The sequence below is a fragment of the Peromyscus leucopus genome, chromosome 2 (assembly GCF_004664715.2).
Source record: "Peromyscus leucopus breed LL Stock chromosome 2, UCI_PerLeu_2.1, whole genome shotgun sequence".
NCBI lineage: Eukaryota > Metazoa > Chordata > Mammalia > Rodentia > Cricetidae > Peromyscus > Peromyscus leucopus.
In genome coordinates this window covers 120182310-120209526 of record NC_051064.1, presented here as the reverse complement: position 1 = coordinate 120209526, position 27217 = coordinate 120182310, and the positions used below count along the sequence as shown (strand labels likewise).

Here is a 27217-nt window from a genome sequence, read left to right as displayed (position 1 = left end):
TCCAGTACTGAGAACGAGAAGTAGACAGATCTGCCCCTAAAGAAGAAGCGGTTTGCAGCTGATACCTGCTATGAAAGAGGAAATCAGTTTTCTCCAGTAGAATGTCACTGTATGTATGAGTTACCCTCCAGGGGAAGCCACATGCCAGGAGTAGTTGGCCAACAGGAAACTGACTCCACATTTTTTGTTTTGTTTTGTTTTAGTATTTCTATTTTGATTTTCTTTTTAAAAACTTTTGTTGTTTGTTTTGTCTTGAGAGAGAAGGAGGAGAAAGAACATGAAGTTGGGTGGGGAGGATCTGAGAGAAGTTGAAGGAGGGGAAGAACATGATCTATGTATATTGTATGAGAACAATACTTTAAAATTAACATAAATAAGGCTGTATTGAAGGAGGAAATTTTAGGGGCATAAGTGCATGGGGACTGTGATCAGGATGCCAGGAGAGATGATGGGCTCCTGACCTGGGCTGAAAGGAAGGACAGCTGTGAGAGTCATGAGCAGTGGACTAGTCAGGGGAGGGGATGGGGACAGGGGAAGAGAAGACCAAGGATGTCTTGAAGTCTCGTTTATATTTCCACTCCCACTAAAAGCAATTCCCACCTTAACCACTGTCTTGCTAATTAGCATGAGTGGTGCCTTAGTTCGGACTATTTTGAGCAGTGTTTGGAAATTTGCTTTACATGTCTTTCCTTAAATGTATGTGTCTATGTGCCTACATGTTTACACATTGTTTCAGAACTGTAGTTGACATTTGCATTGCTGAGCAATGCATTAAGTGTGTTCAATGTTAGGAAACACAGCCAGGCACACACTAAGGGGATCATTTTAATTACTCTCCCATCAGATCCAGTTACTCTCGTCAACACTAGATATCTGTTATTGTGGCCATGCTGGTAGGTGTGTGGGGATGTGAGATGGAGAACAGGCAGGTGGGCATTGGCACTGTGGTGTTCTCCTGCAATTTCCAGATGAGTAATGGTGCTGAGGACCTGAGCCTCATCAGTGCTCACTAGACAGCAGCCTCGTGAAATGCCCTTTAAATACTGTTCACTATTCCATTGGAGCATCTGTTGTTATGTTTGTGCCATTCTAATTCTTTCTATAAATATTTTGAGTGGTTCTTTTCACCTTATTCTAATTTACCATTACTTTTTTCCTCAATGGAGAGTGCTCCTTTGAAGAAATCTGACCTTTGTTTACCCAAGAGGATAAATATATTTATCAGGCTTGATGTTAAAAATTTGGTCGTATTCAGACAGTGGTGGCTCAAGTCTGTAATCCCAATTCTCGGGAAGCAGAAGCAGGTGGATCTCTGTGAGTTCAAGGCCAAGCTGGTCTACAAAATGAGTTCCGGGACAGCTGGAGCTGTTGCACAGAGAAATCCTGTCTCAAAAAACCAAAACAAAAAAAAAACGGTTGGTTTATATTTATCACTCAAACCTACAGTACACCCAGAATTGATTGTGTGCAGATGGAGATAGGATTTAAAAAGGAAGAAAGGATTTTCCTGCTCCCATATTTACAGGATCCATCAGCCTTCCCTGGGAAGACTCCAGTGTCTCCCGTGCACTGCACACGTGAACTTCTGTCATTACTCATGGAACTGTATGTGTGAGGGCCTGTGCATGAATGACATGTGGTCTGTCTTCATCCACTTGTTTACTCTCTCTTGCATATGTCTGCGGTGTGTGTGTGTGTGTGTGTGTGTGTGTGTGTGTGTGTGTGTGTGTGTGTTCAGAGACTAACACGGGATTCTTTCTCAAATGCTTTCTCTCACCTTATTCCTTGAGGCAGAGTCTCTCAGTTGAACCCAGTGCTCATCATTTCACCTAGTGTAGCTAGCCCTCTTATTCTGGGGATCCCCTATCTTTGCCTTCCCAGAAGTGTAATGAGACTTTGAGACTGCATACGACATGTCATGAATTACATGGTCTTTCTAGGAGTCCTGTGAGATGGATTAGACACTCATCATAGTCCTGAGACATGAATGTCATCAGCCTCATTTGATAGATGAAGAGACTGAGGCATTGGGAGGTTCAACAACTTGAGAAGTGTGCACAGAAACTGAACAGTGTGCTCAGAATTCACACCCCAGCCTTTCTTTTCTTAATTAAAAAGTATCATTTTTATTTTATGTGTATGAGTTTTTGCCTACATACATGTTTGTGCACCATGTGCATTTCTTGCCTGTAGAGGGGACAGGAGAGTCAGATCCCCTGGAACTGGAGGCACAGACTGCTCTGAACTAGCTGGTTCCCTGGATCAGCTGTCAGTGTTTCTAACCTCTGAGCCATGTCACCAGCCTGTATCTTCCCTTTCTCCCTCTATAGCTGCCATGTGTCAGGTGACACATAAATGAATGTGATTCTCTTACAGGCCCCACCATGTGGATGATTCCAGGGCAGAACCAAAGCTGGGTTTCTGAATTTATCCTGCTTGGCTTCTCCAGTGACTCCACGACCAACAGCATCCTCTTTGTTGTATTCCTTCTCATCTACCTATGCTCAGTCCTGGGCAATGGGCTCATCATCATGCTGATCTGCCTGGACACACAGCTGCACACTCCCATGTACTTCTTCCTCTGTATACTTGCCCTGTTGGATATGGGCTATGTCACCACCACCATGCCCCAGATGTTAGTGCATCTTCTTGCTCACTCTCAGACCATCTCTTTTGCTGGATGCTGGATGCAGATGTTTGTGTTTAGTGCCCTGGGTATAACTGAATGCACCTTGTTTGTTGTCATGGCTTATGACAGATATGTGGCCATTTGCTACCCACTGCGGTATACTGTCATCCTCAACTGGGGACTGTGCATACAGTTGGCAGCTGGGACTTGGGTCTGTGGTTTCCTCTCTGCTTTGTTACATACTTTCTTCACCATGAGTCTGCCATATTGTGGGCCCAACAGGGTCAACCACTACTTCTGTGAAGGTCCTTCAGTGCGTAGCCTAGCTTGCATGGATACCCACATCATTGAGATAGTGGACCTGGTCTTGAGTGTTTTTGTGGTTGTTACTCCCATTTCCCTCATTGTGGCCTCCTACATTCGTATTGCCAAGGCTATTCTCAAGATCAAGTCCACCCAAGCCCGCTGCAAGGCTTTCTCTACCTGTGCCTCCCACCTGACTGTGGTCACATTCTTCTATGGTCCAGCCTCGTACATCTACATGAGGCCCAACTCCAGCTACTCCCCTGAGCGAGACAAGCAGATCTCACTCTTTTACAATGCCTTCACAGCTTTGCTCAATCCCATAGTCTACAGTCTTCGGAATAAAGACATCAAGAGGGCATTTCTGAAGGTGATGGGGCATGCTAGGGTGGACTTCTGAACTAGGATTTAGGAGAAGCTGGAGTAGATTATTCACTATTTAAGAAAGGAACAGTGTCTTTATTTATGTAACTGGACTGTGCATTTGAACCAACATAGTACTTGGTAGATAGACAAACCACTGTGAAACCAAGTTATCTGTTTTAGTTAACGGGCTAAACTAAGATACAGCACCAAAAACCTCAATAATCTTTGTGGATTATAACTGCAAACATTCATGTTTTGCTCATGTTGTTTGTTAGCTGTAGGTTAGGAGTGACCTTCTGTTCTCTCACGTTCACCCTGAAGCATTAGCTGTTATGAGGACTACACCTTCTATAACAAAAGAAAGGAACATGCACAAAACTCATGATGACTCACTGCTTCTCAAAAGTGACATATTGTTTACATCCATTCCATTGATTTCCACAAGTTGTGTGGTGAACCCCAATGGCAAACCACTCAGTAATATTTTCTTCCCACCTAGAAGCAATTGGAATCACATGGAATGGTCTGGTACATGTAGTTTCTCTACCACAGGCAGGAAATAACAGAAATAATGGTACTTATGATTGTACCACAGAAACCAGTATCATCCATGACAACAATGAGAAACATTGACCATGTTTTGTGTAAGTGACATGGTAATGGAAACTGTTGAGTGTCAAGCAATATAAACAAAGTAGTATATATAAATAGTACATGTTGCCAACACTAAAATTAAGCCCACAGTGTGCCTAACTTGTGCCATTTAGAGATGTGACTTTATGCATGAATTCAATATGTTTTGTCAGTAAATTTAGGAACTATACATTGTATTATAAAAGACACAAGCCTTGACGTTAGTGGACCTGAGTTCTCCTCTCAACCTTGCTGACTTGGTTAGTACATGAATGACTTTGGTCTTCAATCTCACTTTATTAATCAATAAAATTAACACCTTGACTTTGTTTCCAAAGCATATTTGGACTCTGGCATTCTCTGTCTGTCTCTCTGCCCTCTCCCCCGTGGGAACACAGTACAAAGGTAACTATCAACAGCGAGGAAGAAGAAGAAGAGAACGCTCAGTAGATCCTGCTCATGCTGCCCCCTGACCTCTGAGGTCATTGGGTTGAGAGACACTGAGAAAATTTGTAAGCACATTTCTCAGTGTGCCTTTGTGGTGTTTCCACAGATGTTGGGCATGTGGATCAGTCAACCAAGGGGGAAGTTCTTTCCTGCGTATAGGTGGCACTTTTTATAGGCTGGGAGCCCAGATGGAACAAAAAGACAAAAGTCCAGCAGTAGGCAAGCTTGATTTTTCTTGAGTGAATGTGATCTTTGCTATTGCCATGCCCTGCAGACTCCAGACTTCAGCTGCTTTAGTCTTCAAAGTGGACTTACATGGGCACTTCTCCTTAACCTATTTTACTATAGATCTCTGAGCTGACAGATTTATAAAGTAAACCCAAGGTTAACATTGTTTCCACCAGCAACAAGAAATGAGCTGGAAACAGACATCAAATTAGGTGTTTAAAACTGGGGATGCAGTTTCCTAAGTGAACAGACAGGGTTCTTTGATGGAGAAAAATGGAGGACAGAAATGTGATTATGAAGAGTGAACAAGTAAGGTCTTGACTTTAAAGAACTGATATGTAGCTGATGCTCGTGGATAGAAGGAGCCAGCTATGGAAAGAACAGGAGAAGTAAGGATAAGCTTCAATTTATGAAATGACTTCCCCTTATTCAAAGAACTGAGGGCTGCTGGGAGTTGTGCTGTGCATCCCAGCACTATGGAGACAGAGACAGGCTGATCTCTAAGACTTTGAGGCCAACCTAGTCTGCATACAACATTCCAGGCCAGTCAGCCAGGGCTATACACTAAAACACACACCCCATCACTACCCCCCACTTCTCTCTCTCACACACACACTGGAGGAAGGTCCCTGTAGTCATGTACAGTATGCAGGAGAGGCAGAGATCAATTATAGGATAGGTCAGAGGCCATGTCCATAAGGATACTGAGATGCTGATTGGAGGAGTGCTGTTCTCTGAAGGACGATAACCTTCAATATAGGGGTGGCCTTAAGAAGGCATGACTGGGAAGAGGTGGGATCAAATGCTGGGACTTCCAGGGGACTCAGGTTGTGAATGTGAATTTTAAAAAAGACAGGCCCGGCAGTGGAGAGAAGCAGATGCAGGTAGGCCCGGGGCGGTGGCCCGCAGAGGTAGACGGGCCCGGCGACGGAGGCCAACAGGGTCATACAGGCCCGGAGGCAACCGGCAGAGACATACAGGCCCGGCGGTGGCCCGCAGAGATAGACAGGCCCAGCAGCAGTGACAAGCAGAGGTAGGTAGGCCAGCGGCGGCAGCTGGCAGAGACATACAGGCCCAGCAGCGGCCCGCAGGGGCAGACAGACCCAGCAATGGAGACAAGCAGACGCAGCTTGGAACAGTGACTCCTCTAACCCCAGCACCGGGGGAAGAGGCTATCTCCGTGGGACAGAACCAGAACAAATCTGAACACTCCAACTGAGGACAATCCAGGGCCCAGCTGCTGATCCTGCGAAACCCAACAACTTGGAGGTGTTGGTGAGACTACCCCGCTCAGCTGAAATCCATCTGGGAGAGGATTCAGATGCCTACAGTTTGAAGTCTGAAGAAACAAGATCAGCTGAGGAGTTGACGAATGAACAAAACATGACCTGGGAACACAGAAGGCCCTGCCTAGCCACCAAACCAGATCACCAGAATCATAAGTATATACTTCACCAACTGAGATCAGCTGCCCCTGAAGAAACAGCCCAATAGCGCCAATTTAACCAAGAACTCCTACTGAACCAAGACTAAAAATTAGAACAAGAGAGGTACTCTCAGACACAGACACCACCTGCACCGAGCAGAGGAAGAGATGAGTAGACGTCAGTGCAAAAATACAGGCAACAACATAAAGACCTATATGGCAACATCAGAATGTAGTGATTCTACACCTGCAAGACCTGAACATACCAAGACAGAAGAAACAGAAGAAATCAATCCTAAAAATGACTTTAAGAAGATGATAGAGTCCGTTAAAGAAGAAATAAAACTATTCCCTTAAAGAGGAAATAAAAAATTCCCTTAAAGAGGAAATGAAAAACTCCCTTAAAGAGGAAATAAAAACTTCCCTTAAAGAGGAAATGAAAAACTCCATTAAAGAGGAAATAAAAAACTCTCTTAAAGAAATGGAAGAAAAACCGAAAAAAATGGGAAGCAATCAAAGAAAGCCAAGAAAAAGCAATTAAACAGATGAAAGAAACATTCCAAGATCTGAAAAATGAATTTGAGACAATAAAGAAAACACATGCTGAGGGAATGCTGGAAATAGAAATCCTGACTAAAGGAACAGGAACTACGGAAACAAGCATAACCAACTGTTTGCAAGAGATGGAACAGAGAATCTCTGACACTGAAGACACAATAGAGAAAATAGATTCGTCAGTCAAAGAAAACACTAAAGACAAAAAAGTCATAACACAAAACGTCCAGGAAATTTGGGACACCATGAAAAAACCAAACCTAAGAGTAATAGGGATAGAAGAAGGAGAAGAATACTACTCAAGGCACAGAAAATATATTCAACAAAATCATAGAAGAAAACTTTCCTAACCTAAAGAAAGAAATACCTATGAGATACAAGAAGTTTACAGAACACCGAATAGGCTGGATCCAAAAAAAAAAAAAAAAAAAGTCCCCTCGCCATATAATAATCAAAACACTAAGCACACAGAACAAAGAAAAAATATTAAGAGCCACAAAGGAAAAAGACCAAGTAACATATAAAGGCAAACCCATCAGAATAACACCAGACTTCTCAATAGAGACTATGAAAGCTAGAAGGTCATGGACAAATCTTATGCAGACACTAAGAGACCACGGATGCCAACCCAGACTATTATACCCAGCAAAACTCTCAATTACCATAGGCGGAGTAAACAAAATATTCCAGGATAAAACCAGATTTAATCAATACCTGTCCACAAACCCAGCCCTACAGAAAGCACTAGAAGGGAATATCCAACCAAAGAAGCTAAACACATTCATGAAAAATCAAGCAATAGATAATCCCACACCAACATACACCAAAGAAGGACAACACAATACAACCACAAAAAATAACAGGAATTAACAATCACTGGTCATTAATATCCATCAATATCAATGGTCTCAACTCACCTATAAAAAGACACAGGCTAACAGAATGGATAAGAAAACAGGACCCACCCATCTGCTGCATACAAGAAACACACCTTAACTTCAAAGACAGACACTACCTCTGAGTAAAGGGCTGGGAAAAGGCTTTCCAAGCAAATGGACCTAAGAAACAAGCTGGTGTAGCTATCCTAATATCTAATGAAATAGACTTCAAACTAAAATTAATCAAAAGAGATCAGGATGGGCATTACATATTTATCATAGGAAAAATCCACCAAGATGAAGTCTCGATTCTAAACATTTATGCTCCAAATACAAAAGTACCCACATTCATAAAAGAAACACTACTAAAGTTTAAAATACACATCAAACCCCACACATTAGTAGTGGGAGATTTTAACACACCACTCTCACCAAAAGACAGATCTACCACACTGAAACTTAACAAAGAAATAAAGGCCCTAACAGATGTTATGACTCAAATGGACTTAATAGATATCTACAGAACATTCCATCCTAACATAAAAGAATATACCTTCTTCTCAGCACCCCATGGAACCTTCTCAAAAATTGACCACATGCTTGGACACAAAACAAATCTCAACAGATACAAAAAAATTGGAATAACCTCCTGTAACTTTTCAGACCACCATGCCTTAAAGTTAGACCTCAACAACAACAGAAAATATAGAAAACCCACAAACTCATGGAAACTGAATAATGCCCACCAGAAACATCAATGGGTCAAGGAAGAAATAAAGAAAGAAATTAAAGATTTCTTAGAATTCAATGAAATTGAAGTACAACATACCCAAACTTATGGGACACTATGAAAGCAGTGCTAAGAGGAAAATTCGTGGCTCTAAATGCATACATAAAGAAGATGGAGCAATCCCATACCATTGAATTAACGGCACAACTGAAAGCTCTAGAACAAAAAGAAACAAACTCACCCAGGAGAAATAGATGCCAGGAAATAATCAAATTGAGGGCTGAAATCAACAAAATAGAAAACAAGAGAATAATACAAAAAATCAAAGAAACAGAGTTGGTTCTTTGAAAAAAATCAACAAGATAAACAAACCCCTAGCCAAATTAACCAAAAGGCAAAGAGAGAGCACCCAAATTCACAAAATCAGAAATGAAAAGGGAGACATAACAACAGACAACAAGGAAAATCCAGAGAATCAACAGATCTACTTCAAAAACCTGTACTCCACAAAAATGGAAAACCAGGAAGAAATGGACAATTTTCTGGATAAATCAAAGGGATACAAATTGGCAAGGAAGAAGTCAAACTTTCACTATTTGCAGATGATATGATAGTATAACTAAGTGACCCCAAAAACCTCTACCAGGGAACTCCTACAGCTGGTAAACTCCTTCAGTAAAGTGGCAGGATACAAGATCAACTCAAAAAAATCAGTAGCCCTCCTATACATAAATGATAAAAGGGCTGAGAAAGAAGTCAGAGAAACATCACCCTTTATAATAGCCACAAATAATATAAAATACCTTGGGATAACACTAACTAAACAAGTGAAGGACTTTTTTGATAAGAACTTTAAATCTCTTTAAATCTCTAAAGAAAAAAATTGAAGAAGATATCAGAAAATGGAAGGCTCGCCCATGCTCATGGATAGGTAGGATTAACATAATAAAAATGGCAATCTTACCAAAAGCAATCTACAGATTCAATGCAATCCCCATCAAAATCCCAACACAATTCTTCACAGACTTGGAAAGAAAAATACTCAACTTCATATGGAAAAACAAAAGACCCAGGATAGCTAAAAGAATCCTATACGATAAAGCAACCTTTGGAGGCATCACCATCCCTGAACTCAAACTCTACTATAGAGCTATAGTAATAAAAACAGCTTGCTACTGGTATAAATACCAATATACGGACCAATGTTATCGAATTGAAGACCCTGACTTTAATCCATGCACATATGAACACCTGGTTCTTGACAAAGGAGCCAAAACTATACAATGGAAAAAAGAAAGTATCTTCAACAAATGGTGCTAGCATAACTGGATGTCAATATGTAAAAGATTACAAATAGATCCATATCTGTCACCATGCACAAAACTCAAGTCCAAGTGGATCAAAGACCTGAACATAAATCCAGTTACACTAAACTTAACAGAAAAGAAAGTAGGAAGCACTCTTGAATGCATTGGCACCGGAGACCATTTCCTAAATAAAACACCAACAGCACAGACCCTGAGCACAACAATTAAGAAATTGGACCTCTCAAAATTGAGAAGCTTTTGCAGGGCAAAAGACACAGTCAATAATACAAAAAGACAGCCAACAGAATGGGAAAAGATCTTCACCAACCCCACATCTGACAGAGGATTGATCTCCACAGTATATAAAGAACACAAGAAACTAGACATCAAAATATTGAACAGTCCAATTAAAAAATGGGCTAAAGAGCTAAACAGAGAATTCACAAAACAAGAACTACAAATGGCTGAAAGACATTTAAAGAAATGCTCAACATCCTTAATCATCAGAGAAATGCAAATCAAAACAACTCTGAGATATACCACCTTACACCTGTCAGAATGGCTACGATCAAAAACACCAATGACAGTCAATGTTGGAGAGGATGTGGAGCAAAGGGAACACTCCTCCACTGTTGGTGGGAATGTAAACTTGTACGTATATTTTATACACATTGTAAACTATGAGATCTGAATCTGTCTTATTGTGAATCTATTGCTTTAAACTGCAGCATTTGTAAGACTGAAAAGGTGCTATGGCTGCTGCCTAGCCCACCTCAGCTTCCCAACATGGTGGTGGTAGTTTACCGCCAGCTCTGAGAGCTATCATGGGTCTATGCTTTTATCCAAGCATCGTGTAACCCAGAAACCTCTTTTTTTTGTTTTGTACTAGCAAAGGCTAAATCCACCATGCAGCTTAATGTGCCACTTGCAGAGGCCTCATTCCCGCCATACTACAGGTCGAGCATGCACACCAGGAACCCACAAGTAGCTCAAACCAGCAAGCTGCCGCTCATTTGAGAGAGACAATTAGGAAGCTATTTTTAGCTCCGTTTTAGAATCTTTTCTCAGGTTTTAAGGGAAACTCTTGCCAACTCGTTGGGCACCGTTTGTTGCTAGACTTTTCCTGCCTTGCCCACAGTCAGGACAAATCTTTGTCACCTGCCAGTTCCACAGCCACTCAAACCCAACAAAGTAAACACAGAGACTTATACTGCTTAAAACCTGTATGACTGTGGCCAATTGCATTCTTTTTCACGAGGATATCCATGTGTCTCATTCACATTTTTAGAAAATATTATCAAATGATCTTTATGTCTTTAACTGAAATTTTCAGTCAATACAGTTTAGTGTTTGGGTCTGGAGTGACAATCCTAGTCCATTAAATTCTATGTCAATCCCAGACGGGTGTCATTCTTCTTTTGTTTTCAGTGGCTGTGTGGATGATTTCAAAAGTGGGAAATATGAGTTCTTGCATTTTGTTCTTCTTTTACAACATTGTTTGAACTTGTCTGAGGAGTCACCATGGCCACCACAACTCTTATAGAGGAAAGCATGTGATTGGCAGCTTGCTTACAGCTTCAGAGGTTTAGTCCATCATCATGGCAGGGGTATGGCAACACTCATGGAAATGGAGCAGTAGCTGAAAGCTACATCCTGATTCTCAGGCAGAGAGACACTGGACTAGGCATGAGATTTTGAAATCTCAAAGCCCACCTCCAGTGACACACTTCCTCCAAAAAGGTCTTGCCTCCTAATCCTTCTAATCCTTCCAAAGGGTTCCACTCCCTAGTGACTAAGCATTCAAATATAAGAGCCTATGAGACCATCCTTATTAAACCATCACAGGCCTCTTCCTAGTCCTTTGCACTTCCCACTGAACTTTAGGATCCATTTGGCAATTTCAAAAGAGTAACTATGCTAGGAATATGATAGAGGCTTGTTGAATCTGTGTATCTGTTTAATATGTACTGACATCTTATTAATATGTTCTTCTGAAACATGAACCACATGTCTTCAAATAACCATGTGAACCCAGTGCTTATATATGTATATATATAATCTATTGATATATATTTTATATATTTATCCATTTAATGGATATATTTAATGGATAAAATGCTTTTGTTTTCTTATATCATTCTGTTTTTTCACTGATGCTCATAATTACCTGGATACCCAGTGTGCTGTGTCAAATCTGTCATTATCAAATGTCAAAGTGCACACACAGATATCTCTAGCAGTTCATGAAGGCACAAGTAGGTTACATGAGGAAATGGCCAAGGTGGTCTACTCTGGCTACTCCCCTTTCACAGCCTGAGCCTGTGGTCCCCATAGGCAGTTCCCTACGGTGGGTTGAGGAGGAACAGCAAACTCGTGCTGATTACACATGGTTCTGTGTGACATACTGTCAAACCTGAAAGTGGACAGCAGAGCACTGTGTTCTGTTTCAGGACGTGCCTGAAGACAGTGGTCGGGAGAAACCCTTCCAGAGGATAAAACACTGTCCACACATTTATTGTTCCTTTGGTTTGGAAGGAGAAATGTCTTCCAGGTAACATTCGATATTGATGAGTGCATTGTGGCCCATGGTTACATGGTCATGAACATCCATGGAATATAATTGTAAAATTGGATAGAATGAGTGTGGAAAGATCTGTGGGTAGCCTTCTTGGAAATGAGAAAAAATGTGAAGATGATTCTGTCTCATGTGAATTCTCATGAAAGGTGTCCTCAAGAGGACAAGATATGAAGAATTAAGTGGATTGTATGGCATTCTCTGAAGACACCTGTCAACCCTTTCCCTGGCCATCCTCTCACTGATTGTCATGGTCATCTTCACTTCCTTTTCAGATACAAAAACAACAAAACCTTTTGAACTACTCATTTTACCAAATGAGGCAATTCTCACATGGTCCATTAATAAGGCATTGTCAGCTGGGGCCCAATTAAGGAGTCCCTGGATGAGAGAGCTGTAGAATGGCTGAGTTTTCCTTTCTCCAAGCTCACTATCTTCTCCTTTAGGACTGTGAGTCCTTCTGATGTAGAATGACATCTCTAGAGATTGACTTTTTCTTCATGCTGACCTCTGGGGTGTTCCCATGACCACTATGGTGTAGGTCCAGTTCTGAACAGCAGGAGTGTTTTTGTTAGAGCCCAGGTACACCCATTAGCTTGAACTCACACAATCAAGTATGTGATAGACATGGCAGATTCAGCCTCACCCCAGAGGCAAGTGGTTAGGCCCTGGAGCTGGTTCTGCCATTCACTAGTTGGATGACCTTTGCCAAATAGTAAGATTTTCTGAGTCATTGCACATTATCTGTGCAATGGGCATGCAGGACCATTCTTGGCAATCTCCTGTAGCTGCAGTCATTTTAAAAAAACAGGGTATGCAGTCCCTTGTGTCAGCCATGAGGATTGGATATGTCTGCCTTCCTTTTTATGTCCTCACTCAAAAAGGTGTAATATTCCCCCAACTCCATTGTACTTTTACTTCTGTGTCTTTTTCCTTTGAAAGATCGCAAAGATGCCTTCTGTGGGACTTTGGACTTTTTCCAAGATTTGTCCCTATCATGTGACTATTTTCTGCCATGTTGCCAACATCTATGTCTAACTCAAATTGTGTGTGTGTGTGTGTGTGTGTGTGTGTGTGTGTGTGCATGTGTGTCCCCTCTTGACCGCTCTTCCATGGATCTATAATAAAATCTCTATGACTAAAAACAACAGAGTCAGGGTGGCTGTGTTATTCTGCATGTGGCACTCAGTGGGTTCTGTCTGCTCCTCTCTGAACCTGTCTAATTATCTTATCTATCCTGGTGGAGAAGAACCTCTGCCTGGACTCCACTGCCTCTCCAGAGCTGATGAGGACCAAGAGCAGGAGTGGGAAGAGTTGGGGTCAGAGCTGTGGGACAAGGCTGAGTAACAGCACTGCAGGGGTCAGGGCTGTGTCAAGTGCTTCTGATTGGTGCTGATGGCCAATTACTAAGGTGCAAGTCCACCCATCATGGCAGTGTCATGGTGGCACACAGGCCTCTGAACAGCGGTTGAGATCACTGTCATTGCTCATTGTTTCCAGCAGCGAAGGCGCCACAGTGAACAACTGCTGGAGCACAGGGCACAGGACAATGAGGTGCTCACCAGGCTGTGCAGAGTTCAGAGCCTGTGCTGCTTCACTTTTATTAGTGCCGTAACTCAAACTCTAGCCTTGAGCCTTCTATTTACTCGGGTGCTATACAGCTGAGCCACATTCCTAGACACTCTGCCCTTGTTTCCTGTACAATTTATTTAATAGTCATTTTGAAATTAATTGTTACTGTTGGCTGTGTTGAAGGAGCAGCTCACAGAAATTCTAAATTCTTGGCAAGGCAATCAATCACTCTCTGCAGGAAGACTTTATAGTTCAGTCTTCTCCTTCTGAATCCTTTGGAAAATAAGACATAGACAGAAAGGAGAGAGAGATAGAGATAGAGATAGAGATAGAGATAGAGAGAGAGAGAGAGAGAGAGAGAGAGAGAGAGAGAGAGAGAGAGAGAGAGAGAGAGAGATATTCCAGGTCGTGGAACACTGGTCAGAACATGTGGCAGGGTGCTGACATCATCACATTTTTCCTCTAGCCAGCCTAGAAGGGAAGAGATTCCTATTGGATTTTACAGAAGAGGCTACTGAGGCAGAAAAACAGCAAGTTCAAGAGAGCACACCCAGAGCTTGATATTTGAACCCTAAGTCTGATATGTATCTAAGAGACATGAGCCCCTCAGAGAGTTTTCTCACTCTACTGTCATGGGATGTCACTGCTGACTTCCATGTTGGTATGTAATGCTTGACTCTTTTTGTCTGTTTTTTATGTGTATCAATATTTTGCCTATACATATATATCTATGTACAACACATGCATGCTTTGTCCCTGGGGAGGCCACCAGAGGTCACCAGATCCTCTAGAACTGGAGATAGAGATGGTTGTGAGCTGCCATGGTAGGTGCTGGGAACCAAGTTGGGCGATCCACAAGAGCAGCAAACCCGCTTTTGCTCACAGCCACCTCCCAGCCTCCATCATTGTTGACTCTTCCTTAGCTCCAGAGTGTCTGGGTAACGGTTGCAACTCTTTCTCTGTCCTGCCAGCCAGCTACCACGTCACGGCTTGGAGGCTGGTTATTAATGATGAAAACTTGGCCAATACCTATGGCTTAGGCTTGTTTCTACCTAGCTCTTATACCTTAAATTAACCCATGTCTTTTCACCTACATGCTGCCAAGTGAGTCCTGGCTGTTACCTCCCCTCCCGCACGTTTTGCTTGTTCTCCACCTCTTGGCATCTCCATCCTTTTCCTTCCTAGTGCCCTCTCTGCCCTGAAAATCCTATCTACCTCTGGCCATTCAGCTTTTCATTACCTCAGTCTGAGTGACACATCTTCACAGTGTACAAAAAGATTACTCCACAAGAGCTAATGTGTTCAGGTGCTACACTGTAGTGAAGAGAGGACTGTGATCTACCCCAAGGTAGTTGAGGAAGGAAGAGGAGTGTGACTCAAACGTGGTCTCATGAGTGTCAGGGCTCAGAGTTTGGGCTGTAAAGGAGGAATCAGAATGAGAACTTAAGTCCCTGACCTGTGTCTCAGGTGACTATGTCTGTCCTCCTCTTCTCTGAGCTGCTCTAATTCCCAATTTGTCTAGAGAAGGCAACAAGTCACCATTCCTCCTGAGAGTTGTTTCCTCCTGCTCTGCCCCCAAGGGTCTCACTGAAGTGCTCTTGTTGACATCATCCAGGGATCATCTTAGCATCCCTACTGTGAACAGAAATGGTCTTTTCCCAGCTCTCCTGGGGAGGCTCAGAGAGGAGGCAGGGCCATAAAACCTCAGTCTTTGGTCCCAATGGGAAGATGTGAAGTTTTCTGAGCTTGCCTTTGTTAAGCAGGGTTTTATAGGTGCCATCTTCAGGAGTCAGGGCTGGCCTACTTGCAGAAGAAACAAGATATTCCATCGCTCAAACTCTACAGCACCTTGGAATATTTCTGGAGATTGAGCTGCCTAGAAACCCAACTCCCTGGACTCAATTGCTTTATGGGACTTACTCATAATAGCCACTCAGTGACACAGTCCCTGATTTACAGGTAGGAAGATGGTCACTGGTGCTTGGCTTGTGGGTGAGGTTCATACAAAAGGGTCTAGAGGTAATAATTAGTCAAGTCCTCCATCTCAGGTCCTCTGTGCTTCATCTCAAACTCCACAGACCTCTTCCCTCATCAACTGCTCATTTTTCTTTTCTTCTCAACTCCTTTTTGTTTCTCTATTTATTAATTTAATAAAAATTTACAGAGAGTTTGTTTCTTTCTAATCATGCTTAAAAATAAAGGATTTGGAGTCCTGAGCTGAAAAGTCTCAAGTGAAGCAAAAATCCATATCCCTGAGAGAGCAGTTAATGTCTTTGAAGGAGGCTTCCCACCCCACGGAGACACAGCTTGATGCATTTTCTGGGCAGAGCAATCAAGGATTTGTTTTTGATTTTTTCCTTTGGAGGGTGTAAGTCTGTTGTAGCCTAGTTTGGCCTTAAACTCACTATATAGTTGAGTATTTCCTTGGACTCCTCATCCTCAACCTTCCAGATGCTGGCTTCCTAGGTTGGGACTCCCATGTGTAGCCTTTTCTGGCTTGGAACTCAATCCTGATGTCTTTGTTTGTGATGTTGAGCTTACAGACTTGGGCAAGCAGGCCTGGTGGGACACTGTAAGCAAAGTCAGAGACCACTGGGCTGGGAGAAATGACAGGCTGTGGTGATTAAATGGTGTCCCAATGCCGTAGAAATCACCCCTCAAATCCTTTCTCCTTGGATCCCTCTACTTTCCGTACATCTCAGGGTCTCCCACATTCAGACAGGAGGGGAAATCTCACTAGGAGAGCTGGTCTGTGGATAGTCATTCAGCTCTGTCCTAGGAGGGCTCTGGTCTGTGCTGAGTCTCAATAATCTCAACTAGATGGACAATGTGTAGACTTTGCCTTCCTCTCCTCCCCACTTCAGAGCCTGTGTGCCAGAAGCAGAGAAGGTGAGTGAGAGCCAGGCTCTGAGGACACACCTCTAAACCCACACTTCTCCCATGCCCTGTAATCTGAAACAAACCTCCCTCTCTAGGGCTTAGATGTTCACCTACAACACACAGTTAAGAATATTTCCCTCAGTGAACTGTTGCAATGTTAAGTAAAATTTAGGAGAACAATGGCTGGAATATACAAATGACTCAATAAATACCAGTTGTTTTCGTTATTCCAAATGTTAGAATATCACCCACACAGCCATGCTCTGTCAGAGAGAATGCTTTCTTAGTTCTGTGGGAATTCAGTTAACAGAAGAAAAAGACAAATTTGTCTATGTTGTTTGGTTTCAAAATTGATATCAGACCCCTCTAGGATTCTTCAGATTATAACTGGCAATGAATAAGAAATTCAGGATGTATCCTCCCTTTGTTAGGTTGTAGCTTCCTGGCCAAGCTGAGTCCTGCTGCTGGCCACAGTGTGGGCAACACAATGCAGGTGGTAGTCCCTCCTCCATGGTGAGAAGCTAGGTGATTTCTTAAGGTGTGAGAGAGGCAGAGACCTGCAGGATAGCAGATGTGCTTGCATGGAGATTTGTGAATGAAGGGAGAAGAGATGGAGGAGACAGCTGTGTGCTGAGGCTGAGTCTCCACAGAGCAGGAGGTTTAGGAATGGCCTGTGCACCCGCCTCAAACGTCAGGGCATGGGAACTTGTAAAAGGCTTCAACAGGGGCCAGACAGGAGTGGTATGAAAACTTTGAAAAACTATTTCAGCAGTCACATGAAGAACATGTCGATGCAGACCAATGTCCAGTACTGAGAACAAGAAGTGGACAGATCTGCCCCTAAAGAAGAAGCGGTTTGCAGCTGATACCTGCTATGAAAGAGGAAATCAGTTTTCTCCAATAGAATGTCACTGTATGTATGAGTTACCCTCCAGGGGAAGCCACATGCCAGGAGTAGTTGGCCAACAGGAAACTGACTCCACATTTTTTGTTTTGTTTTGTTTTAGTATTTCTATTTTGATTTTCTTTTTAAAAACTTTTGTTGTTTGTTTTGTCTTGAGAGAGAAGGAGGAGAAAGAACATGAAGTTGGGTGGGGAGGATCTGAGAGAAGTTGAAGGAGGGGAAGAACATGATCTATGTATATTGTATGAGAACAATACTTTAAAATTAACATAAATAAGGCTGTATTGAAGGAGGAAATTTTAGGGGCATAAGTGCATGGGGACTGTGATCAGGATGCCAGGAGAGATGATGGGCTCCTGAACTGGGCTGAAAGGAAGGACAGCTGTGAGAGTCATGAGCAGTGGACTAGTCAGGGGAGGGGATGGGGACAGGGGAAGAGAAGACCAAGGATGTCTTGAAGTCTCGTTTATATTTCCACTCCCACTAAAAGCAATTCCCCCCTTAACCACTGTCTTACTAATTAGCATGAGTGGTGCCTTAGTTCGGACTATTTTGAGCAGTGTTTGGAATATGCTTTACATGTCTTTCCTTAAGTGTATGTGTCTATGTGCCTACATGTTTACACATTGTTTCAGAATTGTAGTTGACATTTGCATTGCTGAGAAATGCATTAAGTGTGTTCAATGTTAGGGAACACAGCCAGGCATACACTAAGGGGATCATTTTAATTTACTCTCCCATCAGATCCAGTTACTCTCGTCAACACTAGATATCTGTTACTGTAGCCATGCTGGTAGGTGTGTGGTGATGTGAGATGGAAAACAGGCAGGTGGCCGTTGGCACTGTGATGTTCTCCTGCAATATCCAGATGAGTAATGGTGCTGAGGACCTGAGCCTCATCAGTGCTCGCTAGACAGCTGCCTTGTGAAATGCCCTTTAAATATTGTTCGCTGTTCCATCGGAGCATCTGTTGTTATGTTTGTGCTTTTCTGATTCTTTCTATAAATATTTTGAGTGGTTCTTTTTTTCCCCTTATTCTAGCTTACCATTACTTTTTCCTCCATGGAGAGTGCTCCTTTGAAGAAATCTTACCTTTGTTAACATAAGAGAATAAATATATTCATCAGGCTTGATGTTAAAAATTTGGTCGTAACCAGACAATGGTGGCACAAGCCTGTAATCCCAGCTCTTGGGAAGCAGAGGCAGATGGATCTCTTTGAGTTTGAGGCCAGTCTGGTCTACAAAATGAATTCCAGGACAGCTGGAGCTGTTACACAGAGAAATCCTATCTCGAAAAACCAAATTAAAAAAAATGGGTTGGTTTAGATATACCACTTAAAGCTACAGGACACCCAGAATTGATTGTGTGCTAGGGAGACAGGAGAAAAAAGGAAGAAATGCCTTCCTGCTCCCATGTCCACATGATCCATCAGCCTTCCCTGGAAGACTCCAATGTCTCCAGTGCTTTGCACACATGAACTTCTGTCATTACTCATGAGACTGTATGTGTGAGAGCCTGTGTTTGAATGACATGTGTTCCCTCTTCTTCATCTACTGTTTACTCTCTTATGTGTCTGTGGTGTGTGTGTGTGTGTGTGTGTGTGTGTGTGTGTGTGTGTGTGTGTTTTCAAAGACTCCCCAGGGATCCTTCCTCAATTGCTCTCTGCTCTCACCTTATTCATTGAGGCAGGGTTTCTCAGTTGACCACAGTGCTCATCATTTCAGTTGGTGTAGCTACAAGACTTCTTACTGTGAGGATCCCCTGTCTCTGCCTTGCCAGGGATGGAATGAAACTGTGAGACTGTACATGGCATGGCATGTATTACATGTTGTTTCCAGGAGTTCTGTGAGATGCTTTAGATATTCATCATAATCCTGAGACAGGAGTGTCATCAACCTCCTTTGATAGATGAAGAGACTGAGGCATTGGGATGTTCAACAACTTGAGAAATGTGCACAGAAACTGAACAGTGTGCTCAAACCCAGACCCCAGCCTTTCTTTTTTAAATTAAAAAGTATTATTTTTATTTTATGTATATGTGTTTTTGCCTGCATACATGTTTGTGAACCAGGTGTATCTCTTGCCTGTGGAGGTAAGAGAGTCAGATCCCCTGGAACTGGAGACACAGACAGCTCTGAACTAGCTGGTTCCCTGGAACAGCAGTCAGTGTTCATAACCTCTGAGCCATGTCACCAGCCTGTATCTTCTTTTTCTTCCTCTATAGCTGACATGTGTCAGGTGACACATAAATGAACGTGATTCCCTTATAGGCCCCACCATGTGGATGATTCCAGGGCAGAACCAAAGCTGGGTTTCTGAGTTTATCCTGCTTGGCTTCTCTAGTGACCCCACGATCAACAGCATCCTCTTCATTGTGTTCCTTCTCATCTACCTATGCTCAGTCCTGGGCAATGGGCTCATCATCATGCTGATCTGCCTGGACACACAGCTGCACACTCCCATGTACTTCTTCCTCTGTATACTTGCCCTGTTGGATATGTGCTATGTCACCACCACCATGCCCCAGATGCTGGTGCATCTTGTTGCTCACTCTCAGACCATCTCCTTTGCTGGCTGCTGGATGCAGATGTATGTGTTTGGTGCTCTGGGTATAACTGAGTGCATCTTCTTTGTTGTCATGGCTTATGACAGATATGTGGCCATTTGCTACCCACTGCGTTATACTGTCATCCTCAACTGGGGACTGTGCGTACAGCTGGCAGCTGGGACATGGGTCTGTGGTTTTCTCTCTGCTTTGTTACATACTTTCTTCACCATGAGTCTGCCATATTGTGGGCCCAACAAGGTCAACCACTACTTCTGTGAAGGTCCTTCAGTGCGTAGCCTAGCTTGCATGGATACCCACATCATTGAGATAGTGGACCTGGTCTTGAGTGTTTTTGTGGTTGTTACTCCCATTTCCCTCATTGTGGCCTCCTATGTTCATATTTCCATGGCAATTCTCAAGATTAAGTCTGCCCAAGCCCGCTGCAAGGCTTTCTCTACCTGTGTCTCCCACCTGACTGTGGTCACATTCTTCTATGGTCCAGCGACTTACATCTACATGAGGCCCAACTCCAGCTACTCCCCTGAGCAAGACAAGCAGATCTCACTCTTTTACAATGCCTTCACAGCCTTGCTCAACCCCTTGGTCTACAGTCTGAGAAACAAAGACATCAAGAGGGCATTTCTCAAGGTGACAGGGCATGGTAGGGTGGACTGATGAACCAGGCTTCAGGAGAAGCTGGCGTAGAGTATTCACTATTTAAGAAAGAAATTGTGCCTTTATTGTATATAACTCATCTGTGCATTTGAACCAACATAGTACTTGGTAGATAGACAAACCCCTGTGAAACCAAGTTGTCTGTTTTGGCTAACATGGTATACTAAGATAGAGGACCAAAAACATGAATAATCTTTAGGATTATAACTGCAAACATTCATTTTTCACTCATGTTGTTTGTAGCTGTAGGTTGGGACCTTCTGCTCTCTCATATCCACCCTGAAGCATTAGCTGTTATGAGGACTACACCTACTATAACAGAAGAAAGGAACACCCACAAAACTCATGATGTTCCACTGCTTCTCAAAAGTGACATATTGTTTCCATCCATCCCATTGATTACCACATGTTGTGTGGTCAACCCTTGTGGCAAACCACTCAGGGATATTTTCTCCCTACCTGGAAGCAATTGGGATCATGTCGAATGGTCTGGTACATATTGTTTCTCTACCATGGACAGCAAAGAACAGAGATAATGGAGTTTATCATTGTACCACAGGAACTAGTATCATCCATGACAACAATGAGAAACATTGACTGACCATGTTTTGTGTAAGTGACGTGTTAATGGAAACTGTTGAGTGTCAAGCAATATAATCAAAGTATATACATATAAACAATACATGTTGCCAACACTAAAATTAAGCCCATGGTGTGCCTAACTTGTGCCATTTAGAGATGTGACTTTGTGCATGAATTCAATATGGTTTGTCAGTAAATTTGGAACTATACATTTTATTATCAAAGACATAAGCCTTGATGTTAGTGGACCTGGGTTCTCCTCTCAACCTTGCTGACTTGGTTAGTACATGAATGACTTTGGTCTTCAATCTCACTTTTATTAATCAATAAAATTACACCTTGGCTTTGTTTCCAAAGCATATTTGGACTCTGGCATTCTCTGTCTGTCTCTCTGCCCTCTCCCCCATGGGAATACAGTACAAAGGTAACTATCAACAGCTAGGAAGAAGAAGAGAATGCTCAGAGGATGCTGTTCATGCTGCCCCCTGACCTCTGAGGTCATTGGGTTGAGAGACACCTAGAAAATTTGTAAGCACATTTCTCAGTGTGCCTTTGTGGTGTTTCCACAGATGTTGGGCATTTGGATCAGTCAACCGAGGTAGAAGATCTTCCATGTGTATAGGTGGCACTCTCTCATAGACTGGGAGCCCAGATGTAACAAAAAGACAAAAGTCCAGCAGTAGGCGAGCTTGATTTTTCTTGAGTGAATGTGATCTTTGCTATTGCCATGCCCTGCAGACTCCAGACTTCAGCTGCTTTAGTCTTCAAAGTGGACTTACATGGGCACTTCTCCTTAACCTATTTTACTACAGATCTCTGGGATGGCAGATTTATAAAGTAAACCCAAGGTTAACATTGTTTCCACCAGCAACAAGAAATGAGCTGGAAACAGACATTAAATTGGGTGTTTAGAAATGAGGATGCAGTTTCTTAAGTGAACAGACAGGGTTCTTTGATGGAGAAAAATGGAGGACAGAAATGTGATTATGAAGAGTGAACAAGTAAGGTCTTGACTTTAAAGAACTGATATTTAGCTGATGCTCGTGGATAGAAGGAGCCAGCTATGGAAAGAACAGGAGAAGTAAGGATAAGCTTCAATTTATGAAATGACTTCCCCTTATTCAAAGAGCTGAGGGCTGCTGGGAGTTGTGCTGTGCATCCCAGCACTATGGAGACAGAGACAGGCTGATCTCTAAGACTTTGAGGTCAACCTAGTCTGCATACAGCATTCCAGGCCAGTCATCCAGGGCTACACACTAAAACACACACACACACACACACACACACACACACACACACCACCCACCCCTGCCTGCCTGTCTGTCTCTCTCTCTCTCTCTCTCTCTCTCTCTCTCTCTCTCTCTCTCTCTCTCTCACACACACACACACACACACACACACACACACACAGACACACACACACTGGAGGAAGGTCCCTGTAGTAATGTACAGTATGCAGGAGAGGCAGAGATGAATTATAGGATAGGTCAGAGGCCGGGTCTATATGGATACTGGGTTGCTGATTGAGCTACCCACTGTGAAGGCCTCTGCTCCTGGTGGTAGCCAGTTTCGTGTCATTGCTAACCATGTGCTCCCTTACCCACACTTTGGGAGTGGGTGTAAGTTTGCATACCAGACCCAGAATGGCCTTGCCTGGCTAATTACCAAATTTCTTTGTCAACCAGAGCCTGAGCCACACAGCTATGAGGGACTTTTAATTAATTGGATCATTGCGATAGGAAGATCCACCTTAAACCAGGACTACCTTAAGTGTAGGCACATCTTCTCTTGGCAGCCTGTATAAAGAACACAAAAGAAAGAAGTTTTTGATCTTTGTCTGCTTGCCCTTGCTCTTCACTGGTATTACAGCCTACTTCTTCAGGATTCTGACATATATTGAAGACCAGCTCAGACATCCAGCCTTTTGAACTGAAACAACTACTGGATTCTTAGACTTTCCACTGGGAGACAGCCATTGGTGGACTAGCTGGACCACAGCTTATACTGCATGCTGCCCCAGCCCTCTAGGCTACTCCCATTCTGGCTATATGGTAACTGTGTCTTCAAGAGGCCATTCCATCATTCTATCAGACCAGCTGCTTCAGGGTGGTGGGGAACATGGTAAGACCCGTAGATCCCATGAGTATGAATCCACTGTTGCACTTCTATGGCTGTTAACTGTGCTTCTTTTATTTGAATCAATGCTGTGTAGAATACCATGATGGTGGGACAAGGCATTCTGTAAGTCCACAGATGGTGGTTTTCGCAGAAGCATTATGTGTTAGAAAGGTAAATCCATAACCAGAATAAGTATTTCAGTAAGGACAAAGCGTTTTCCTACCCATGAAAGAAGTGTTCCAATGTAAACAACCTGCCACCAGGTAACTGGATGGTCATCCTAGAGAATGGTACCATATTGTAACAACCCCCCACAACTGACTCCATGATAGAAGTACCATTCAGTCTGTAAAACTCAGCACTTAGCCCCACCAGCCAAAAATGAAAGCAAAGACCTAATTCAACAAATTCCATAGTTCTGGGAAAGTCTCTATATGTACTAATCTTGGTTTTTTTTTTTTTTTTTTTGGCTTTTATAATTCCATTTCTGGATAATCATAATCCTTCTTGATAACTGAAGTATGTCAAACCAAAATATGTTTTTTGTACTTAAAAGCTCACCCTGAGAAAGGCTTGGTGCTACACTGGGATTCTGGCTACTAAAACCTTTCTATTGGCTTAAACCCATGTCCGAGGTGTTCTCTGGTGGATGCCCCACAATAATATCTGGGACTCAGGTTGATCTGTGCTGTTGTCACTCAGCAGCAACTGTAGCCAGGTCAGCCTTGGTGAGCGGAAGTGCGCGTTGTTGTACCCTCCCCTCCAGACGTCTGTCCTTCTAGTTCCAGGTCCTCGATATCATTTATAATAAATAATTTATTCAAGGCTGACCTTAAACCCGTGAGTCCTCCTGCCTCTATCTCCCAAGTTCTGGGATTGTAAGCATGCACCACCAATGCCCAAATGTTAAAATATCTAAATACTTACATCTATCTATCTATCTATCTATCTATCTATCTATCTATCTATCTATCTTTCTTTCTTTCTTTCTTTCTTTCTTTCTATCTTTCTATCTATCTATCTATCTATCTATCTATCTATCTATCTATCTATCTATCTAACTATCCATCTATCTATCTCTAATATCAATGGGTTGGACAGTCTCTTCTTCCTGATTGGGACAGAAAGATAGTTTCTCTAACATTTGAAAACAAAACCTTCATTTCACTGAAGGGAAACTTGAAGCTTATTAAACTAGTTCTCAGAGAGGCTAGGGGTCTCTAGACAAAGCCCTGCAGCTGGTAAGCAAAGGAGATGGGATTTGAACTCTGTGTGCACCATTTCTTGCCATTACCATCCAAAATGTTCACCAACAGAGCATCCATCACCCCATGTATTCACTCTCAGGCTGACCTTAGTCTTGGTCGAAACTCTACTTCTCAAAGCTTCTATTTGAAATCCCTTTCCCTAAAATTAAGGTCAATTCCAAATGTCTTCACTTCACTTTGCTGGGGGAAAACCCTGTACACACTCTAACCTCACCAGGTAGACTGACTGAAATCATTAATTCTGGAGATCACACAGCTGAGCATCACATTGTTAGCTTCCCACTAATTTTGCAGTAGGTGTCATCTCTGCTGTGGGGGTTAAGATAACATCTGCCTAGGCTAATTTGCAGGGTCATGGAAGCTACTGCTGTTGCCCTGCTGATGTGCAATGGGTAGCTGAAATGAGATAAAAATATTGGGCATATTTGTCTTCATGTTGTGCCTATCTCCTTTGTTTTGAGACCCTACTCAGCTCTGTGTGTGCACATGTTGAGTATTTGGGAACTATTCTGTCCTGAACCAAACTAGAGGATTGCCTTTGTCGAGGTGTATCTTGTTCCCCCACCCACCTCTCCACCCCCATTTAAAGGCTAAGAACTCTTACTAGCTGCCATGTACTCAAAGCCCAGATCAGGAAAGCAGTTTTATGAGGTGAAACTCAAGCTCCTGGAAGATCTCTAGCTAGTCCTTGACAAAGGCCATTCCTGCTTCCTTCACTCAGCATTCCTGTGTATCTGTAACTCAGAGTGGACAAGCTCATTTGTGAGCAAATAGCCCACTTGTCTCTTTTTTAGTACTATGGACCAGACTGAGCGCCTGATGCATGCTGGGCAAGCGCTTTGCCACCGAGCTGCATCTCAGGACCCCTTCTCCATCCTTCAGCCAGCAAATGAAAAGTCTTTGTTTTTGAAGTCTTAGTCCTCATATCTTGGGCATTGGTGTTTTGCTTTGCTTTTTTGTTTTGAAACATGGTCCAGTAAAAAAAAAAAAAAAAGAATGCTCCCTGATCTCTTTACCAAAGCACTTTTTGGTGGGTGCTTTTGTAAATAGGACATTTCCTTCCCTGAGATCTGAATCTCCTCTCGCCCACTCTGTTCCAGCAACCCCCTGGTTCCGCCCCATCCTTATTCTGAGTATTTCTGTCCTCTGGACTAATTAAACCCCTTTGCTCTCCCAATGCATCATCCTTATCTGGGCAACACAATCAACTCCTCTAATATTTCTACTACTTTTCTCCATCCTTGCAATGTGTGTGTGTGTGTGTGTGTGTCTTTCTATACGGTTCCTGCCAACTCTCTCTCCCATTGTCCCAGCATCTCTCTTCAAGCTCACTTCTTTCCTGATTTCCAAAACACATCCAGCAAGTGCTCTCCTGTCACTGTCCTTCCTGAATTCAAACCGTCTTCACCGTGTCTGGTTGGACAGAATCAGTATTACCTTTACTGAAGTCTTCACTATTTTATGTAATACTGTTGATTGATGGAGATTCAATGATTCTGACTTGATAGTGTCTCACTGAGGTATTTATTGAAATAACCTGTTATGCTCTGATACTTTGGTATCTCAAAAGCCACAGCTGAATTTGGGGCAGGAAAAGTCTGGATTGCTTGTAAGGACTGTGAGATGCCAAAGATTAACAAATTCGGAGAACGCCTTCCTCCTCCCTGCTGGTGGTGGGAAGACTTGAAGGGGAAAATGTGTATCTTGTAAAGACGGGTAAAATCTGCTGGTGGTGGTGGCACACACCTTAAATCCCAACACTCAGGAGGCAGAGGCAGGTGGATCACTGTGAGTTAGAGTTCAGCCTGGTCTCTAGAGTGAGTTCCAGGACAGCCAGGACTACACAGAAAAACCCTGTCTCAAAAAACAAAAAACAAAACAAAACAAAACAAAAGATAGGTAAAGTCTCCTGAAAAACCTTCTTCAAATCCAGCCTGTCTCCCTGAGTGTGACAGACTCTGGGAAGTCAACAGAGTTTCCCAAGACTCACAAACTTGTCTATGCCTCCTTTAAGGGGTTTTATGGGACCATAAGCTGGGCTTTTGTACTGCTAGAAAATATATCCAGCTGGGCTTTTGTACTGCTAGAAAATATATCCAGCAATCTTCCTGCCCCAGTCTTCTCAGTGCTGGGATTACAGGCATGCACAGCAACTTTTAAAATCAAATACTTAAATAACACCACTGCTGCCCAGTTCAGACTTGAGCAAAGGTTTATTAAAAGCTCTATCACGTGGAATATTAATGACAAAACCTCTGAGCAGTACCAGTTGGCTGTCATTAGTGTCTTCAGGCAACATCTTGAGGGACTGTCATATTATCTTCAGAGTTTTATTGACTCGAGTTGATGAGTTTCTCCCTAAATCCACAGCAGAATGGAACACAAACAAACACTAAGCTTGTCATTGGCTATTCCTTTCTAAAGAGCAGAGTGGCTGCTCTCCCATAAGGTGGTTGTTTGCTATAATTATTACCATCATCCCAATTTTACAGACAAGGCATCAGTCTAAAAGGTACAAGCTTGTAATCCTGATTATCTAAGTCAGATGATGTGTCAACTGTGAACTGAGAGGGTGTCTGCTGAAGGTATATC

The 27217-nt window shown here is 42.8% G+C and overlaps 2 protein-coding genes across 2 annotated transcripts; both read left to right on the top strand.

Moving 5' to 3' along the window:
- The first annotated feature begins 2375 nt into the window (after positions 1-2375).
- LOC114709391 (olfactory receptor 2A12-like) lies at positions 2376-3332 on the top strand. Its single transcript, XM_028893230.2, has one exon. It carries the CDS (start codon positions 2385-2387, stop codon positions 3330-3332), a length of 948 nt encoding a protein of 315 aa, XP_028749063.1. The 5' UTR covers positions 2376-2384.
- A 16331-nt stretch (positions 3333-19663) lies between these two features.
- LOC114709397 (olfactory receptor 2A12-like) lies at positions 19664-20657 on the top strand. The gene is given in 2 exon segments (XM_028893237.1): positions 19664-19684; positions 19686-20657. Coding segments are annotated over 2 exon segments (993 nt in total).
- The last annotated feature ends 6560 nt before the right edge of the window (positions 20658-27217 follow it).

Excerpts from the sequence above, each read along its gene's own strand:
- LOC114709391 (XM_028893230.2), top strand. The coding sequence starts at position 2,385 with ATGTGGATGATTCCAGGGCAGAACCAAAGCTGGGTTTCTGAATTTATC.